This window comes from Macaca nemestrina, chromosome 14, assembly GCF_043159975.1.
Source record: "Macaca nemestrina isolate mMacNem1 chromosome 14, mMacNem.hap1, whole genome shotgun sequence".
NCBI lineage: Eukaryota > Metazoa > Chordata > Mammalia > Primates > Cercopithecidae > Macaca > Macaca nemestrina.
In genome coordinates this window covers 32866349-32887506 of record NC_092138.1, presented here as the reverse complement: position 1 = coordinate 32887506, position 21158 = coordinate 32866349, and the positions used below count along the sequence as shown (strand labels likewise).

The 21158-nt window shown below is 35.1% G+C and overlaps 1 protein-coding gene across 27 annotated transcripts in view; it reads left to right on the top strand.

Annotated features, from left to right (window-relative positions):
* Positions 1-21158, top strand: part of LOC105491823 (regulatory factor X3) — a 320376-nt gene that overhangs the window by 164966 nt on the left and 134252 nt on the right. For all 27 annotated transcript variants that reach the window (XR_011612518.1, XR_011612519.1, XR_011612517.1 and 24 more), the window contains one exon: positions 17315-17412. Coding sequence is in view for 23 of the 27 variants with exons in the window: in XM_071077749.1 (XP_070933850.1) it covers positions 17315-17412 (98 nt within the window). In the remaining 4 variants the exon portion in view is untranslated. The remainder of the gene's footprint in view (positions 1-17314; positions 17413-21158) is intronic.

The following is a 21158-nucleotide window of genomic DNA, read 5'->3' as shown; positions in this document are numbered from 1 at the left end:
ATGTGAAGAAGGACTTGTGTTTACTTCCCCCTCCGCCATGATTGGAAGTTTCCTGAGTCCTCCCAAGCCCTGTGGAACTGTGATTTACTTAAACCTCTCTCCTTTATAAATTACCCAGTCTCGGGTATTTTTCCATAGCAGGGTGAGAATGGACTGATACACTGGATAATCATAAAAATGGTGTTACCTCCAAAATATGCTGTAATTCAGTATTTTCACTATTTAATTTGGTGTTCCATTCACTTTGTCAATTTGTTAACTTGGTAGGTAGTGTAAAGAAATATGCCCTATTTTTACGTTGTACTGTAAAGTCTCCATGTGATCAAGAGACATATTTATATATTGCTGTCCTAGACGAGTTAGCCAGCATCTATCCTGATTTCTTTTCCAAGATTCTTGACATTTTCCAAGTTTCATTTCTACTTTAATTATAGAATCTCATGATTTTAAGGGACCCTTGATGAACATTTATTGTGCACATTTATGGCTGAAACCAAATGGGATCTAAAGATGAAATTTGCACAGACATAAAGACAAGACTCTTGTTTTTGAAGTATTTCATAATTTCACCAATTATTCAAGATGTATTATAATTGTCATACAGACCTAAACCATGCTTTGTATCTACACTTAATTGGATCCTCACAAAAACCCTTTTGATATATCCGATGTCATTTGTATTTTCTACACAAGGAAATCATTGCTTAAAGAAATAACTGACCACCCTAATATCCAGTATCAGCACAAGAACCTCTTAATTTCAAAGTAACCAATTTTTCCATCTCACCATATTGGCCACCATGAAGGAAACCAGTTGAGAATCTGAATTATTACTAAGCTATGTGTTACTACCTGTGTATTCATAAATCCTGAGAGCATAAAGAAAGGAATAGTCTCTTACGGGATAAAATAAGTTATAGAAGACCTTTTAGAGAAACTAATTTTTAAAATATATATTATAGTTGTACATATTTCAGGGATACATGTGTTATTTTGATACACATATGCAATGTGTACTGAACCAGTCAGTGTAGTTCGGATATCCATCACCTCAAACATGTATCTTTTCTTTGTATTGGGAACATTACAATTCTTCTAGCTATTTTGAAATATATAATAAGTTGTTATTCACTACAATTTCCCTACTGTACTACCAAATACTAGAACTTACTACTTTCATCTAACTGTATTTTTGTACCCATTAACCAACTTCTCTTCATCCTTCCTTCCCCATTTCCCTTCCCAGCCTCTGGTGAAATTTGGTTCTAATATAAGCAATTAAGTAAAAATTCTCTCTAAACACTACTTTCTTGCGTGCCACAAATTTTATGTTTTGTTTTTATTATCTTTAAATTCAAAATATGTTCTAATTTATCTTGTAATTATAACTGCAAAAATAAAAATATTATGTTGTTTAAAAATTTAGAAAAGTAGAGAAACTAAATTTTTAATTAGGCCTCAAAGGAAATAGTGGATTTCTATTGGTTGATGAGATAATTTCTGCAGAGAAAACAGTATAAGTGATGAGAAGATAGCAAGAATATGCAAGATTTTAGTGGATGATTATAAAGGAGGGAGAGGCTATGTTTGAAAATATCCATCAAGGTTTACATATTATAAATGAAATGATTTTATGTCCTGGTTATTTTGTTTTTATCTAAAATATGATTGGGACACACTAAAGAATTTAAACAGAGGCATTATATTATGAAAAATGTGAGTATTTTTGAAAGTGCTAACGCTCTGTTTCCTACTATTAAATATAATATTTGTATTTTTTTCTATAGATGCTTTGTCAGGTTAAGGAAATTTTTCTCTATCCTTAGCTTACTCTGTGTGTGTGTGTGTGTGTGTGTGTGTGTGTGTCCATGAATGGATGTTGAGTTTTGTTGCATTTACTGAGGTGATCATGTGTTTTTTTCTTTTATATTGTAAATATCGTGGATTGTATTTGTGGGTTTATCGTGGATTGTATTTGTGGGTTTAATATTTATATTAAACTGGCATTGCATTCTTGGGTTAAACCCTACCTGATTATGATGTATTTTCCTGTAAACATATTATTGAATTAGATCTACTTATATTTTGTTAAAGATTTTTGCATTTAGGTTTATGCGAGACATTAGTTTGTAGTATTCTTTTCTTGTAATATCTTTTCTAGTTTTGGTCTCACTTTTAGGCTAGGCTCATAAAAACAGTTGGGAGATGTTCTGTTGTTCTCTGTTTTTTAAAACATTTGTGTTAGATTGGCAATTTTTTTCTTCTTGACATGTTTCCTGCAATTTACCAGTGAAACCATCAAGGCCTGGAGTTTCCTCTGTGGGAATCAATTCAAGTTTATATATATGATTTGGGATTGAGTATTTTGGCGCAAGTTTTGGTCATTTGTGTCTTTTATAAACTTTGTCCATTTCATCTTAGTTGTTGAGTTTACTGACACTACATTGTCTTTATTACCACCTTTTTAAAGATGTATAGTGATGTTTCCCCTTTCATCCTTGGAATTTGTAATTTATGTCTTCTTTTTCTCTTTGATAAGTCTACCTTGCTATTGTTTCAAATTTTTTTTCTGTTTTCAGATTTTTATTTCTTTTATTAGCCTTTCTTTCTCTCTTTCTTTCTTTCCTTCCTTCCTTCCTTCTCTCTCTCTCTCTCTCTTTCTTTCTTTCTTTTCTTCTTATCCTAGGTTTGATTTGTTTTTCAGTTTTTAACACAAAGTGGAAACAGGTTATTGCCTTAGATATTTTCCCCCTAACATATATGTATTTCCCTCTATATGAGGCTCTGGCTGCACTCTGAAAATTATGATATATTTTCAGTAACATTCAGTTCAATACATTTTCTAATTTCCCTTGTGATTTCTTCATGATATAAACCATAGATTATATTAATAAGTATATTGTTCATTTTATAAATCTTTTGGACTTCTTAAGATACCTTTTTTTTTTCTTTTTTCTTTTTTTTTTTTTTTTGAAGCGGAGTCTCGCTCTGTCGCCCACGCTGGAGTGCAGTGGCCGGATCTCAGCTCACTGCAAGCTCCGCCTCCCGGATTTTATGCCATTCTCCTGCCTCAGCCTTCTGAGTAGCTGGGATTACAGGCGCCCGCCACCTCGCCCGGCTAGTTTTTTGTATTTTTTAGTAGAGACGGGGTTTCACTGTGTTAGCCAGGATGGTCTCGATCTCCTGACCTCGTGATCCGCCCGTCTCGGCCTCCCAAAGTGCTGGGATTACAAGCTTGAGCCACCGCGCCCGGCCAAGATATCTTTTTGTCTTTGATGTCGAATTAATGTTTTTGGTCAGAGAGCATGCTCTGTATTGTTTTAATACTTTTAAATTTGTTGGGACTTGTTTTATTCCTCGTTGTTTGAACTTTCACGAAGCATGTTCATGTGCATCAGAACATACCTGTTCTGCTGTTGTTACGTAGATTATGACATGAAAGTCATTTTGGTTAAGTTGATTGATAATTTCTGTATTCTCAATGATTTTCTGTCTTTTTTGCATATCAATTATGGAAAAAAGAACCCTGAAACCTCCAATTGTTACTGGATTTTTCAATTTTCTTCTTTCCATTGTATCAGTTTTTGCTTCAGGTATTCTGAAACTCTGTCTTTAGGAGCAGACACATATAGGATTTGTTATTTCTTGATATTTTTCTTAATGAAATATTTCTCTTTTTATCTGGTAATACTCTTTGTCCTGAAGTCTACTTTGACTGATATTAATATAGCCAGTTCATTTTTTCTTATAATTGGTATTTGCAAAGTTTATCTCTTTACATCCTTTTATTTTTAACCTGTTTCTGTATATTTAAATTGTGTTTTGGTGGATAGCATATAGTTGGATCTCACCCATTTTTACCCATTCTTGACAATCAGGATTTGAATCTTGTAGATTCCAGGTAATTATTGATATGGTTGCATTTAATTCTAGCATCTTGTTGTTTTCTATTTGTCCCATCTGTTCTTTTATTTCCTTTATTTTTGCTTTCTATTAGATTTATTGACTGTTTTCTAGTATGACACTCTATCTTCACTATTTTTTTCTTTAGTATTCAATGATTTTTAAAAATATGTATTTATCAGTCTGTGTTCAACCAATAATTTACCACTAAATACATATGAATATTATAAAAGAGTATTTTCAATTCTCTCTTCTGTCCTTGGTGCTATTTTTGTCATTCATGCATTTCACTTCTACATGTATTGTAATAGTGCCCCACTAGGCATTATTATTTTTGCTCTACGTAGTCAATTACCTTTTACAGAAAAGTAAAAGAAAACAAAAAATTCCTATAACTTACCTAAAAATTTATTATTTCTGATGTTTCTCATTTCTTTATATAGATCTCAGTTTCCATCTAGTATTCTTTTTCTTCAGTCTGAAGAACTTCTTTTGTCATTATCTTCATTGACTGTCTGATGGAGAAGTATTTGTCAGCTTTTGTTTGTCAGAAAAAGGATCCTCTCTTCATATTTGAAGGCTATTTCACTGGTTATGGAAATTTAGGTTGAAATTTTTTTTCTATCACTATTTTAAAGCTGTTATTTTTTTGTTCAGACTTGCATTATTTTTGACTGAGAAGTTTTCAATCATTCTAATATTTGCTGCCTGGTATCTATCTTTTTTTCTGTCTGCTTAATTTTTTTCTCTTTATTACTGGGTCTAGCACATTAATTATAATGCATTTTGGTTTAATGTTCTTTCTCTATTCATTTTTAAAAATTTTTTTTGGTAGAGATAGGGTCTTGGTGTGTTGCCCTGGCTAGTCCTAAATTCCTGGCCTCAGGTGATCCTGCTACTTTGGCTTCTTTGTCTGTACATTGATGATGTTCTTCTATTTGTGTTTATCATTTCAATCAAATTTGGAAAAAGAAATCTACCACTCTTTATTCAATATGTTTTCTGTTACTTCTCTGTCTGGGACTGCTAAATACTGTCCCGTAGTTCATTGATACTTTATTTCTCATCATTTCTTTTTTAAAGTCTCTGTTCTTCATGGTGAGTAGATTTTATTGCTAGGCTTTCATTTTAAGTGGTCTTTTCTTCATTGTGTTATCTGCTTTTAATCCTAATCAGTGAAATTTTCATTTTAGATATTATATTTTCCTACTCTACAAATAGTACTTGGTTCTTCTTTATAGCTTCTTTCTTGTTTTCTCATCATGTTCATGTTTTCCCTTAAATCATAAGTCTATTCATAATAGCTGTTTTAAAGTTTCTGCCTGATAGTTCATTTCTGACTTTTCAAGGTCTGTTGCTATTGATTGATTTTTCTCCTGATTACAGGTCACATTTCCCTGCTTCTTTGTATGTGTAATTTTTTTTTATTGTATGCTAGGCATTATGATTCTTACGGTATTGTAAGTCTGGATTTTGCTGTCTTCCTTTAAACATATTACATTTTGTTTTGGGTAGTCAGTTACACTGCTTGTAATTCAGACTGATATTGTCAAGTCTTGTTATTTAGCGTCATTAGGATGAGCCTAAAGTTGTCTTTACTCTAGAGCTAGTATAGCCCTACTACTAAGGCTTTACCCCTTCTGGTACATCTACAGAATGCCCTAGAGGTTCACTAAAGTCTTACCACTATGGGTAGTCACATCTTAAAACATCTCTGCACCTTACACGTGTGCAGTTCAGAAAATGATGAGAGATTCTCTTGGGTCTGTTGCTGTCGTTTTCTCTAATGCCTTCTCTAATACTCCGCTCCCACCTTTCAGCGGCCGTTAAGCCTTCCCATTTCTAATCTTTGTTTCCTTATCTCAGTGAGACCATCATTCTGTCCTAGTTTCTCTCTTCCTTTTCTGCAGTGTGGAAAATGGTTCTAGGTCAGAAGCCAGGATCATGGCAGGATTCACCTTGTTTGTGTCCGTTCTCTTAAGGATCACCATCTTATGATGCCTTTTGTCACATGACTGAAAACATTATTTTATATATTTTGTCAAGTTTTCTATTTGTTTCATGTGGCAGGGCATTTCCAGTAGTATTTACTCCAGCATGGCCTGAGGTGGAAGTCTTACAAACTTTCAATATATTTTAATATGATGTGTAAGGTGTTTAATGTATAAGGTGCAGAGATGTTTAAGATGTGACCAGCCATAGTGGTAAGACCTTAAGTATGATTTTATGTTTAATATGATTTTAATATGTACATAATATATGAATTCATTTTCACTTAAAAAATCTAACAGCAGCATAACTATGCAGAATAAAAGATAGTTTTTTCACCCATCTCACCTCTTTTCATGTCATTCAGCAGAGTTACCATTTTTAGAAGTTTGATGTATATCCTTCGGTTCTCTTTTATATGAATTCGTATACACATGCAAACATATATGCTGATACATATATGCACACATACATACACACATTTTATTTACGCTTATGTTTCTATGTTCATAAATTTATTTTTGTAAGCACAAAGCTAATAATACTGTAAGAATAAGTATTGTTCTACAACATACTTTTTTAACTTAGTAATATATATTGGAAATCTTGCTACTAAAATACATATAAATCTTACTTTATTCTTTTATATCGGCCATATATTCTATGGAATGGTCGAATTAAAATTGACTTGATAATGTCAGGTTTCATCATCATTAAGGTTTTCCTTTTTTTTATAAATTACATATTTTTTGAAATTTTTTTGTACAGCAACTCTTCAGATACTGAGTTTTCTTGTTGAGGAAATTCACAAAAATGTCAAATGATATGCCTGTTTATAATTTATAAATTTTTTAAATTACCTTTAAATTGCCTAAAGAACCTATTTATATTACCACTGACTATATGTAAGCATGCTTGTTTTCTTAAAATAATGTCTTTAATTAATATAATCCCTTGGTAATTTTTATAGTTCTAGAGAGTAAAAAGTAGTTTTCTTTTCATTTGAAGTTCTCTGATTACGTTTAAAGCTTTTAACTTTGACATTTGTCGTTCATCTGTAATTTTAATTTTGTGACACACCTATGTTCTAACATGTTTTAGTTCTTTTTTTTTTATTTATAGGGAGTATTTATATGTATGGGATACTATACCTTATTAAGTATATTGCAAACTATTTATTCAATGATGTCTAGATTCTGAACTTTGTTTATGGTGTTATTTGTTCTAAACTGTCTTTGTTGTTGTTGTTGTTCAAATCTGACTGGCTTTTCTGGCATCTGGCTCTTGAATGTTTCTAGGGAGGTTTCTTCATTTCAAGGTCTGTAAATATTTGCATGATTTTATTTTATTCTATTCATTTGTATATTATTTAAATAAACTAGAATATGTTTGTATATTGACATATGTATGTGCATTCACATTTAAAAAAAGATTTTAGTTTCTTGAGAACACTTCATTTTTCTAAATCACCTTTAGTATTACTGCAAAATTGAGAGGAAGGTACAGAGATTTCCATAAAACCCCTTGCTTCACACATGAATAGCCTCTTCCATTATAAACATTCTCTGCCAGAGAGGTACATTTGTTATTACTGATGAACCTGCATTGACACATCATTATCAACCAAAGTCTAAAATTTGTATTAGAATTCATTCTTGGTGTTGTACATTCTATGGTTTTGAACAAATGTATAATGACATATATCCACCATTACAGTATCATGCAGAGTAGTTTCACTGTTCTGCAAATCCTTCGGGCCCTGCCTTTTCATCTCTCCTTTCCCCCACTGGCAGCCACTGATCTTTTTACTGTCTCCGTCATTTGGCCTTTTCCAGAATGTGAGATGGTTGAAATCCTACAGTATGTAGCCTTTTCAGATTACTTTCTTTCACTTAGTCATATGCATTCAAGTTCTCTCCATGTCATTTCATGGCTTGGTAGTTCATTTCTTTTCAGTGCAAAATAATATTCCATTATTGGAATTAATGAAAACAATATTTCATTGTTTTGATGTGTAGTGCAGTTTATTCTTCCATCCACCTTCTGAAGGACATCTTTGTTGTTTCCAAGTTCTGGCAATTACGAATAAGGTTGTTATAAACGTGTATGCCTGTTTTTGTGTATACATAAGTTTACAACTCCTTGGGTAAATACCAGGGAACGTGATTACTGGATCATATGACTAGATTATGTTTAGTGTTGTTAGAAACTACCAACCTGCCTTCCTAAGTATCTGTACCATTTTCCATCCCTCCCAGCAATGAATGAGAGTTTCTATATTTTTCACATCCCTGCTAGCATTTAGTATTGTCAGTGTTCTGGGTTTTGGCCATTGTAATTCAGTGTTTTAGATTTTGGTATCTTATGATGGGAGAATATTTTCATATCCTTATTTGTCATCTGTATTAAGGTCTTTGGCCCTGTTTAAGATCAGCTTGTTTATTTTCTTATTGTTGAGTTTTTTTTTAATTAATTTATTATTATTATTATACTTTAAGTTCTAGGGTACATGTGCATAACGTGCAGATTTGTTACATATGTATACTTGTGCCATGTTGCTGTGCTGCCCCATCAATTCGTCAGCACCCATCAACTCGTCATTTACATCAGGTATAACTCCCAATGCAATCCCTCCCCCCTCCCCCCTCCCCCCTCCCCATGACAGGCCCCGGTGTGTGATGTTCCCCTTCCCGAGTCCAAGTGATCTCACTGTTCAGTTCCCACCTATGAGGGAGAACATGTGGTGTTTGGTTTTCTGTTCTTGCGATAGTTTGTTAAGAATGATGGTTTCCAGCTGCATCCATGTCCCTACAAAGGACATGAACTCATCCTTTTTTATGGCTGCATAGTATTCCATGGTGTATATGTGCCACATTTTCTTAATCCAGTCTGTCACTGATGGACATTTGGGTTGATTCCAAGTCTTTGCTATTGTGAATAGTGCCGCAATAAACATACGTGTGCATGTGTCTTTATAGCAGCATGATTTATAATCCTTTGGGTATATACCCAGTAATGGGATGGCTGGGTCATATGGTACTTCTAGTTCTAGATCCTTGAGGAATCGCCATACTGTTTTCCATAATGGTTGAACTAGTTTACAGTCCCACCAACAGTGTAAAAGTGTTCCTATTTCTCCACATCCTCTCCAGCACCTGTTGTTTCCTGACTTTTTAATGATTGCCATTCTAACTGGTGTGAGATGGTATCTCATTGTGGTTTTGATTTGCATTTCTCTGATGGCCAGTGATGATGAGCATTTTTTCATGTGTCTGTTGGCTGTATGAATGTCTTCTTTTGAGAAATGTCTGTTCATATCCTTTGCCCACTTTTTGATGGGGTTGTTTGTTTTTTTCTTGTAAATTTGTTTGAGTTCTTTGTAGGTTCTGGATATTAGCCCTTTGTCAGATGAGTAGATTGCAAAAATGTTCTCCCATTCTGTAGGTTGCCTGTTCACTCTGATGGTAGTTTCTTTTGCTGTGCAGAAGCTCTTTAGTTTAATGAGATCCCATTTGTCAATTTTGGCTTTTGCTGCCGTTGCTTTTGGTGTTTTAGACATGAAGTCCTTGCCCATGCCTATGTCCTGAATGGTACTACCTAGGTTTTCTTCTAGGGTTTTTATGGTATTAGGTCTAACATTTAAGTCTCTAATCCATCTTGAATTAATTTTCATATAAGGGGTAAGGAAAGGATCCAGTTTCAGCTTTCTACTTATGGCTAGCCAATTTTCCCAGCATCATTTATTAAATAGGGAATCCTTTCCCCATTTCTTGTTTCTCTCAGGTTTGTCAAAGATCAGATGGCTGTAGATGTGTGGTATTATTTCTGAGGACTCTGTTCTGTTCCATTGGTCTATATCTCTGTTTTGGTATCAGTACCATGCTGTTTTGGTTACTGTAGCCTTGTAGTATAGTTTGAAGTCAGGTAGCGTGATGCCTCCAGCTTTGTTCTTTTGACTTAGGATTGCCTTGGCAATGCGGGCTCTTTTTTGGTTCCATATGAACTTTAAAGCAGTTTTTTCCAATTCTGTGAAGAAACTCATTGGTAGCTTGATGGATGGGGATGGCATTGAATCTATAAATAACCTTGGGCAGTATGGCCATTTTCACGATATTGATTCTTCCTATCCATGAGCATGGTATGTTCTTCCATTTGTTTGTGTCCTCTTTTATTTCACTGAGCAGTGGTTTGTAGTTCTCCTTGAAGAGGTCCTTTACATCCCTAGTAAGTTGGATTCCTAGGTATTTCATTCTCTTTGAAGCAATTGTGAATGGAAGTTCATTCCTGATTTGGCTCTCTGTTTGTCTGTTACTGGTGTATAAGAATGCTTGTGATTTTTGCACATTAATTTTGTATCCTGAGACTTTGCTGAAATTGCTTATCAGCTTAAGGAGATTTTGGGCTGAGACAATGGGGTTTTCTAAATATACAATCATGTCATCTGCAAAGAGGGACAATTTGACTTCTTCTTTTCCTAACTGAATACCCTTGATTTCTTTCTCTTGCCTGATTGCCCTAGCCAGAACTTCCAACACTATGTTGAATAGGAGTGGTGAGAGAGGGCATCCCTGTCTTGTGCCAGTTTTCAAAGGGAATTTTTCCAGTTTTTGCCCATTCAGTATGATATTGGCTGTGGGTTTGTCATAAATAGCTCTTATTATTTTGAAGTACGTTCCATCAATACCGAATTTATTGAGCGTTTTTAGCATGAAGGGCTGTTGAATTTTGTCAAAAGCCTTTTCTCCATCTATTGAGATAATCATGTGGTTCTTGTCTTTGGTTCTGTTTTTATGCTGGATTACGTTTATTGATTTGTGAATGTTGAACCAGCCTTGCATCCCAGGGATGAAGCCCACTTGATCATGGTGGATAAGCTTTTTGATGTGTTGCTGAATCCGGTTTGCCAGTATTTTATTGAGGATTTTTGCATCGATGTTCATCAGGGATATTGGTCTAAAATTCTCTTTTTTTGTTGTGTCTCTGCCAGGCTTTGGTATCAGGATGATGTTGGCCTCATAAAATGAGTTAGGGAGGATTCCCTCTTTTTCTATTGATTGGAATAGTTTCAGAAGGAATGGTACCAGCTCCTCCTTGTACCTCTGGTAGAATTTGGCTGTGAATCCATCTGGTCCTGGACTTTTTTTGGTTGGTAGGCTATTAATTATTGCCTCAATTTCAGAGCCTGCTATTGGTCTATTCAGGGATTCAACTTCTTCCTGGTTTAGTCCTGGAAGAGTGTAAGTGTCCAGGAAATTATCCATTTCTTCTAGATTTTCTAGTTTATTTGTGTAGAGGTGTTTATAGTATTCTCTGATGGTAGTTTGTATTTCTGTGGGGCCGGTGGTAATATCCCCTTTATCATTTTTTATTGTGTCTATTTGATTCTTCTCTCTTTTCTTCTTTATTAGTCTTGCTAGTGGTCTGTCAATTTTGTTGATCTTTTCAAAAAACCAACTCCTGGATTCATTGATTTTTTTGGAGGGTTTTTTGTGTCTCTATCTCCTTCAGTTCTGTGTTGATCTTAGTTATTTCTTGCCTTCTGCTAGCTTTTGAATGTGTTTTCTCTTGCTTCTCTAGTTCTTTTAATTGTGATGTTAGAGTGTCAATTTTAGATCTTTCCAGCTTTCTCTTGTGGCCATTTAGTGCTATAAATTTCCCTCTACACACTGCTTTAAATGTGTCCCAGACATTCTGGTATGTTGTATCTTTGTTCTCATTGGTTTCAAAGAACATCTTTATTTCTGCCTTCATTTTGTTATGTACTCAGTAGTCATTCAGGAGCAGGTTGTTCAGTTTCCATGTAGTTGAGCGGTTTTGATTGAGTTTCTTAGTCCTGAGTTCTAGTTTGATTGCACTGTGGTCTGAGAGACAGTTTGTTATAATTTCTGTTCTTGTACATTTGCTGAGGAGTGCTTTACTTCCAATTATGTGGTCAATTTTGGAATAAGTGCGATGTGGTGCTGAGAAGAATGTATATTCTGTTGATTTGGGGTGGAGAGTTCTATAGATGTCTATTAGGTCTGCTTGCTGCAGAGATGAGTTCAATTCCTGGATATCCTTGTTAACTTTCTGTCTCGTTGATCTGTCTAATGTTGACAGTGGAGTGTTGAAGTCTCCCACTATTATTGTATGGGAGTCTAAGTCTCTTTGTAAGTCTCTAAGGACTTGCTTGATGAATCTGGGTGCTCCTGTATTGGGTGCATATATATTTAGGATAGTTAGCTCTTCCTGTTGAATTGATCCCTTTACCATTATTTAATGGCCTTCTTTGTCTCTTTTGATCTTTGATGGTTTAAAGTCTGTTTTATCAGAGACTGGTATTACAACCCCTGCTTTTTTTTGTTCTCCATTTGCTTGGTAGATCTTCCTCTGTCCCTTTATTTTGAGCCTATGTATGTCTGCATGTGAGATGGGTCTCCTGAATACAGCAGATTGATGGGTCTTGACTCTTTATCCAATTTGCCAGTCTGTGTCTTTTAATTGGAGCATTTAGTCCATTTACATTTAAGGTTAATATTGTTATGTGTGAACTTGATCCTGCCATTATGATATTAACTGGTTATTTTGCTCGTTAGTTGATGCAGTTTCTTCCTAGCCTCGATGGTCTTTACATTTTGGCATGTTTTTGCAATGGCTGGTACCGGTTGTTCCTTTCCATGTTTAGTGCTTCCTTCAGGGTCTCTTGTAAGGCAGGCCTGGTGGTGACAAAATCTCCAAGCATTTGCTTATCTGTAAAGGATTTTATTTCTCCTTCACTTATGAAACTTAGTTTGGCTGGATATGAAATTCTGGGTTGAAGATTCTTTTCTTTAAGAAAGTTGAATATTGGCCCCCACTCTCTTCTGGCTTGTAGAGTTTCTGCCAAGAGATCTGCTGTTAGTCTGATGGGCTTCTCTTTGTGGGTAACCCGACCTTTCTCTCTGGCTGCCCTTAAGATTTTTTCCCTTCATTTCAACTTTGGTGAATCTGGCAATTATGTGTCTTGGAGTTGCTCTTCTCAAGGAGTATCTCTGTGGCATTCTCTGTATTTCCTGGATTTGAATGTTGGCCTGCCCTACTAGGTTGGGGAATTTCTCCTGGATGATATCCTGAAGAGTGTTTTCCAACTTGGTTCCATTTTCACCCTCACTTTCCAGCACCCCAATCAGACGTAGATTTGGTCTTTTTACATAATCCCATACTTCTTGCAGGCTTTGTTCATTTCTTTTTCTTCTTTTTTCTTTTGGTTTCTCTTCTCGCTTCATTTTGTTCATTTGATCCTCAATCGCTGATACTCTTTCTTCCAGTTGATCGAGTCGGTTACTGAAGCTTGTGCATTTGTCACGTATTTCTCGTGTCATGGTTTTCATCTCTTTCATTTCATTTATGACCTTCTCTGCGTTAATTACTCTAGCCATCAATTCTTCCACTTTTTTTTCAAGATTTTTAGTTTCTTTCCACTGGGTACGTAATTCCTCCTTTAGCTCTGAGAAGTTTGATGGACTGAAGCCTTCCTCTCTTATCTCGTCAAAGTCATTCTCCGTCCAGGTTTGTTCCGTTGCTGGCGATGAGCTGCGCTCCTTTGCAGGGGGAGATGCGCTCTTATTTTTTGAATTTCCAGCTTTTCTGCCCTGCTTTTTCCCCATCTTTGTGGTTTTATCTGCCTCTGGTCTTTGATGATGGTGACGTACTGATGGGGTGTTGGTGTAGGTGTCCTTCCTGATGTATAGTTTTCCTTCTACCAGTCAGGACCCTCAGCTGTAGGTCTGTTGGAGATTGCTTGAGGTCCACTCCAGACCCTGTTTGCCTGGGTATCAGCAGCAGAGGCTCAGTTGAAAATGCAGAAATCACTGGTCTTCTGTGTTGCTAGCGCTGGGAGTGGGAGACTGGAGCTGTTCCTATTCGGCCATCTTGCTCCGCCCCCTATTGTTGAGTTTTAAGAGCTCTTTGTAAATTTTGGGTAACAATCCTTAATCAGATCAGTCTTGCAAATATTCTATCCCAGTTTGTGACTTGTCTTTTCATTTTCTTCACAGTGTCTTTCAAAGTAGAAATTTTCCATTTTAATGAAATCCAGCTTGTGAATTATTTGTTCGATGAATTACACCTTTGGTGTTATATCTAAAAAGGCATCACCCAACCCAAGGTTATCTAGATTTTCTATACATTTTTAAAAATAGGATTATCAGTCTTTCTTTCTCAAAATTTTGGATGCTCATTTGTCTTTGGTTTTGCTTATTATATTTTTAACCTTGCAAACAGGTTTACAATTTTATTTAAAAGTATTTTTTATCACTTCTGAATTTTGTAGTGAGGAAAATTTTTCATAATTCCAAGTAAAAAGAAATATGTTCCTTTTTTATTTTATGTCATAATGTATCATACTTGAATGATCTTCAAATGTATGCTATATTGTTAAGTTTAAGAAGCAAGGTTCAGAACAGTGTGTGTAAAATGCTGGGTTTTTTTCTTAGAATGAGGTGTGTATGTATTCACATGTAGGTGCTTCTATACACATTCATATACATTTGCATGTATGTCTAAAAAGATACAGAGAAAAAGGCAATGAAAGGATAAACCAAAAAATAGTGAAAGTGGTTACTTATGGGGGATGTGGGGGGCAGTTAGTATGATAGAGGCAACAGGGATGAAAGGAGGATCATCTGTCCAAATATATTCCTTGTTTTATAGTTTTGGCTTTGGAACCACATAGATATTTTATGTAATAATAAAGCAAAATTAAATCAAAATTAAATACAGCAAATCCTAAAATTAAAAAGAAAATTAAACACTTGAATTTAACTGTGTATCAAGCTGATGACTTATTTTAAGTGACTTTATAGTAATACAGTTATACATCTCTAGGGGCATATATCTGAAGGGCAGAAAAATTGGAGGAAACAAATAATATTTGATACTCAAATATTAGTAATATGGTATTTTTATTTTGAAACCATAAAGTTTCGTGATAAAGCAAATAAGTAATCGTGTTAAAATCTCTAGTAACCAAAATTTGTAGCATTAAGAGCAAAGATGGGCAAATATATCAAAGATATATTTAATTTGTATCTATTTAAAATTCAATGAAAAAATTAGTATGAATTTATATGTATTTTTATCCTTCAAAAATATTTGTATTTCTAGCTTTGATCAATGAAAGGACCTAGAAATATGAATAGCATCCTAGCAGTGAGCATTCATGGGTTCCAGTTGTAGTCTTTGAATACCATTTTCCACTGAGAAGAGCCAGGGCTTTTTGAAGAAATGTCTGATTCCAGATCTTGAGTAGAAAATATGACAAAAGTCTAGAACATTTGTTATAGCAGAAAGTAGCAGAGTTAAGAAAGATGGGGTTATGTCATAGGAACCAGTTTGAAGAGACTACCATTGGCCAATTTTAGCAAGGAAAAAAGACTGCTAGGATTGAAAGTCATTCAATATGTTCAAAAGCTGGGAATCATAAGGATACAAACAAAACAAAGTGAAAAAACACATCGATCACCTCTGGAGGTTACTGGGGGATAAAGTCATTTTCAGTGCTGTAATATAAAAGAATCATGTACTTATCCTGTTCTTCCCATAAAAACTTTTCAAAGTAACTAAATAATTAATGAGCGGAATTTATTCTTTATAGAAGGATTTTGCTAATAAATGAAGAAAGAATAATAGACTACCGCAAGTTAACAACCTTTATTTATTAAAATAATATCTGTAGGAAATGATCATCAATGGCTACTAATATCCTCAGGCAAAACATGGATAGGGAGCAGGATACTATTAATAGACAGATCCAGCTGACAACATGTGACTCCACTGGTCAAACTTAATATTGAAGAGGGACAGCCAGTTGTTATATGTCAACTGATATGGTACCATAGGAAGTACACAACTTTTAAAAAATTGAACTTGTTCAAGCCCCAACATGTACCAGTTTATACAGCATACATGAGATAGAGGAACATATAAAATGACATTTCAGGATGCTGTTTATCAAATCTAGGTGCCAGAAATTCTCCAAGATAAATGACCCAGTTTCTTGAATAAGTAATAGGCAGGAAATAAAAATGATGGGGGAACTGTTGGAGATTCAAAGAGAAAGAAAATATCAACCCAAATGCATTATGTAGACCATGTTTGGATCTTACTTTGAAAAAACCAGTAATATAGTGATTGGACCCATCAGGGAAATTTTAACAATGACTGAGTTTTAGATGATGTTAAGGAATAGTTAATGTTTTATATGTGATATTATTGTGTTCATGCTAAAAACAATTCCTATCTCTTAGAAATACAAATGAAAATATTTACCAGTGAAATGATATAATCTCTGGAATTCCTTTTTTTTTTTTTTTTTTTTTTGAGACAGAGTTTCGTTCCTGTTGCCCAGGCTGGAGTGCAATGGCACAATCTCAGCTCACTGCAACCTGTGCCTCCTGGGTTCAAGTGATTCTCCTGTCTCAGCCTCCCAAGTAGCTAGGATTACAGGCATGCGCCACCATGCCTGGCTAATTTTGTATTTTTAGTAGAGATGGGGTTTCATCACATTGGTCAGGAGGCTGGTCTTGAACTCCTGACCTCAGGTGATCCAGCTGCCTCCACTTCCCAAAGTACTGGAATTACAGGGGTGAGCCACTGCACCCAGCCTTCTGTTAATACTTTTAAATAATCCTGTGAAGGGAATAAACAGAAAAGATCATTATCTTGGATGACAACTACATAGGGTTATTACAATATTTTTTACAAATTTGAGTGTTTGAAATTTTCTATTATGAATTGTTCTTAATTTTAAAAAATTCAGCTTTAATTTTTTAAATTAAAATGGAATAGAATTTCATGTCATCAAAATAATAACTTTCTTCTTTTTTTACTTTTTCTTTTTTTTTTTTTGATACAGAATCTCACTGTGTCACCCAGACTGTAGTGCAGTGGCACAATCTTGGCTCACTGCAACCTCTACCTTCCGGGTTCAAGCAATTCTCCTGCCTCAGCCTCCCGAGTAACTGGGACTACAGGCACACGCCGCCATGCCCGGCTAATTTTTTGTATTTTAATAGAGACAGGATTTCAGTGTGTTGCCCAGGCTGGTCTTGAACTCCTGAGCTCAGGCAGTCTGCCCACTTTGGCCTCCCAGAGTGCTAGGATTATAGGCGTGAGCCACCATGGCTGGCCAAGAACTTTTATAATTTTAAACCTGAACAGTTGAAATGTGTCTATACATTTATACCTGCAGGAGTGTTACAGAATTTATTCTACATAAATGTTGTAGTTGCTCTGGAACCAACACGTACTTATCTTGAAACTACAGCATGAATCTAATAGTTTTTCTTATAAGTCATTCTCACATTTATCAATAATACCAGAGAAACCTTTGAGGTAGATCTAATGCTGTGTATTCTTCCTATCATACCTACCTCTTACTAAGGTCCTAATACTTGTTTTTCAGGTACAGCAGGTACAGACTGTGCAGCAGGTACAACATGTCTATCCAGCTCAGGTGCAGTATGTGGAAGGAAGCGATACTGTCTATACCAATGGAGCAATGTAAGTTTATATGTGGAAGTCTTTTTAATTCCCCCACTCAGAGAAAAATAATGTACTTTTGAACACCTCCCACTATTCCCAGATTGTTTCCTTTTTTTCAAAGTAACTTTGTACTAGAACAGAGTTACTGAAATTAAGCTGATGTTTAGAGCTTTTATCTACATTTATTAAGAATATGCACTCATTTTCCTTTCACTTAACCCCACAGGATATTTTAAATTATTAAAAGTCTTATGCCCTTTAATAGTTACTCTTTGTGCAGAGAAAAAATGTATATACCCCTTGTTAGTGATTATCTGTATTTTAATGATAGCTTCTAAACTCTATACTTTTTGTTTTTATGTACAAGGTCAATTTTTATGTGATGGAGTTTGGGATTTTTAAACATTTTTAAAATAAGATATTCCACATAAAATTGCCTGCTACTCAATAAATCTTACTTTCCTACCTAAACCTGCCCTCTGCCTAAAACCAGGTTAACTCTTTTGCCTCAACAATAATATAAATTTTTATTTGGGCTTCTTAGCTGCTTCGGAATAAGACGCAGAATGTTATTATAAATAAAGGAACTAAGAATTATTGTAAATCACTAGGATTGTTTCCAAATTGGCTTTTTTGCTTGCAACCCATAGGCTTCCTCGGTTAACCTAAAATGAATTCAGGTTCTCTCACTGACTCTTCTGCCCACCTCCCATCGATGTTGGTATACCCCGGGATGATAACCTCTGCTGTCTTTATTCTTATTACATCTACTCCTTCCTTGAGTGATTTCATTTATTTCCATGATTTCAACCTATAAGTTCCATGAAGGCAGGACTTTTTTTTTTTATTCACCACTGTAATAACTTTTAACATCAGAAGTATTCATGACCTGTGAGTTCAGTTGTTGTTATCTGTTATTATAACTAAAAACAGAATTCTGGTTAACTTCATATTCATTTTATAATTGTGACCAATGTACTTAAATATTCTGAGCTTTTTGTTATTGTTTCCATGGAAGTGGAAGGAGAATAATCTCACTCTTACTGAGTTTTTGTGAGGATACAAGAAAATATATTTAAAGTACTGAATACAGAGCCTGGTACATAATAGATGATACAAAACTAGAAGCTTTTCATTGACTCTTACTTCTCTCATTTTTTGCTATATTTGGTCACTGAATCTACCCACATCACTACTGCCTAACGCTACCTCCATTCCCTATAAAATAAAATCTAACTTTCCACACTGGCATTCTCCCCATTCCTACTTCCCTAGCCTTATTTTCTACCTTCTAGGCATAACCAACTTTGTGCATTTTTCCCCAAATATTCCCCCTTCATACTTCTATGTTTTTGGACATGTCATTTTCTCTGCTGAAATAGCATTCTCTGTCTTCTCTCCTTTCCTCCCAGTCTCCCCAAACCCAGTCTAGTGTGATCTTTATAGACAGACATGTTACTCCCTTCTTTGTGACATGGACCCTGACTCTCCTTCTCTGCAGTTAGCTTATCCTTCCCTTATAAAGGGCAACATTATCCCCTGACTTTTACTTACAGCATTGTACTATGAATGCTTGTTTATGTTTCCCATAGTAGGAAGGACTCTCCCTGAATGGAAACTTGGCATTTTGTTTTATTTACATTTACTTAGGTGATTGGCCCATGATAAAGTCAGTAAATTTCTGTTACCCTCTTAAATCTATACCTCTTTACATATTTTAGACACACTGTGAATGTTTTTCACTCTACTTACTTGTTGTTTAGGTCCAGGGCCCCCTGGAGCATGATTTTGGAATCTTTACCGTAAACTTAAACTATTGTTGGCATTTATACCAAATGAAAAAGACGCCTGCCACTTCGACCTTTATGCTCTCAGGGAAAATAAATGGCTTTCTAGACACTGCTAGAGGTCACCCAGTTGTCAGTTGTCATTTCATCTTTGTCTGTGACAAGCAGTAATGGTCACCTGCAGGGGAATGTGAGAATGGGAGTTTGTAGCTTTCATGACTGTTGTGGTAGAATGTGACAAGGGAAAAGGGCAGTTGGAATGGGTATTGAGAGAGTTAACTGTATAGTACCTATCACAGTTATTTCTCATTTTGTATTGGTCCAAGCTAAGGTGGAGAGATTAGTCTGTTAAGTATGAAATGAAGTACCAGTTGAGCTGAAAATCAGAAATCCAAAATACTCCCAAATCTGAAACTTTTTGAGCACCAACATAATGTTTAAGGGAACTACTCATCATGCATTTCAGATTTTAGATTTTCAGCTTAAGGATGCTCAACTGGTAAGTATATAATGCAAATATTTCAAAATGTGAAAAAGTAAAAAATTCGAAACACTGCTTGTTCCAAGCATTTTGGATATAGGATACTCAACCTGTAACCTCAGTTAATCAAAAGTGCTTTATGTATCATCTAAAGAATAGTAAGCACTCAATAAACATTAGTTATTGCTGTAAAATTATGCACTTCGTTTACATTTTTCACTACTACTTATAGTTCTAAATTCTGCATATTGTCTTGTGCATTTTTAAACTGCTTTACCAATGATCTTAGGGTCTTCCACATAATAGCTGAACATGAGTTGAATGAATTCATTCATTCACAAAACCTTAGAAAAACAGCATTGGTAAGGTAGGTTCTTTAAAACTATAGAGCCCGTTTAAGTGCAGAAATGATTCAAAGCAAATATCTAGTGCTAACATGTATTTTCTATGGCCCACTAGCTCAGTTGGTTAGATCATGACTAATGAGGTCTAGGTCATGAGGTCATTTGTCACAAAGTCCAATTAGCTTTGATCTGGTCTGTGTGGACTCAAATTGTATCCTCAACTCTAGCTGATAATGTCACAAATGTGCACTTTTGGTCAAGAGGGAGAAGATGCATCTTTAAAAACCTTTCTTTACTATCAAGGATGATTTTTGACTAAAGGTTCTGTAGCATCATTTTTATACTTAATAAGGAAATGTCATTGTGTTGCCATGAATTATACTCAAAATTTTAGCAACTAGGGACTATGAATATTTTTTCTCAAATAGGACTAGAAAATTTTTTTCAGCATAAGCTATTTCAGTCTTTCTGTAATTTTGTAGTGCTGACATTTGACTATTACAATTTTTGTCTCTAATGTTCATTTTAGGGTCTTTCTGTGGCTTCTTTTTATTTGGCACACTTCCATGTATGTTAGGAAAGAATATTCCATATTCTTCTATTCTACCACACTGAATTAATAGCAAGTTAGTGTTTGATCCCTGACTTGTATCACAGTCAGAGTCCCACTTCTATGTGATAATAAATGCTTTTTGCTAATGATACTTCCAGAAGATAGGGACTCTGATCTTTATCATGAACTTTTGAGCACCCAGTACATGGCCCTACAACCTATGCATGCTTACTAATGCTCTTGTCACCAGTGTCCCCATGTCATGTAGCCATAATGCATGGGGTCTCACTCAAGAGGTGATGACAGCTCTCACAGATATGTGTCGTCACTTATGAAAAAGTGTAATCATTATAATTTGATGATACTAAAGTGTTTACCTGGTTCTCCCTGTGAATATGGACAATTACTGCCAGCAAAACAGGCGTAACAGTGTGGGTTAGTGAGTGAGTGTACATTTCAGTTAAACAACTGAGACTGCTTTACAGCACTGTGTGTTGGAATATAGTAGCTTTTTGCTCAAGGGAGAAGGTAATTTAATTCACTTTTGCCCCTGTTTATTTTATCCTGGCTTCTGTAGGAACCTATGCTACATCATTTGT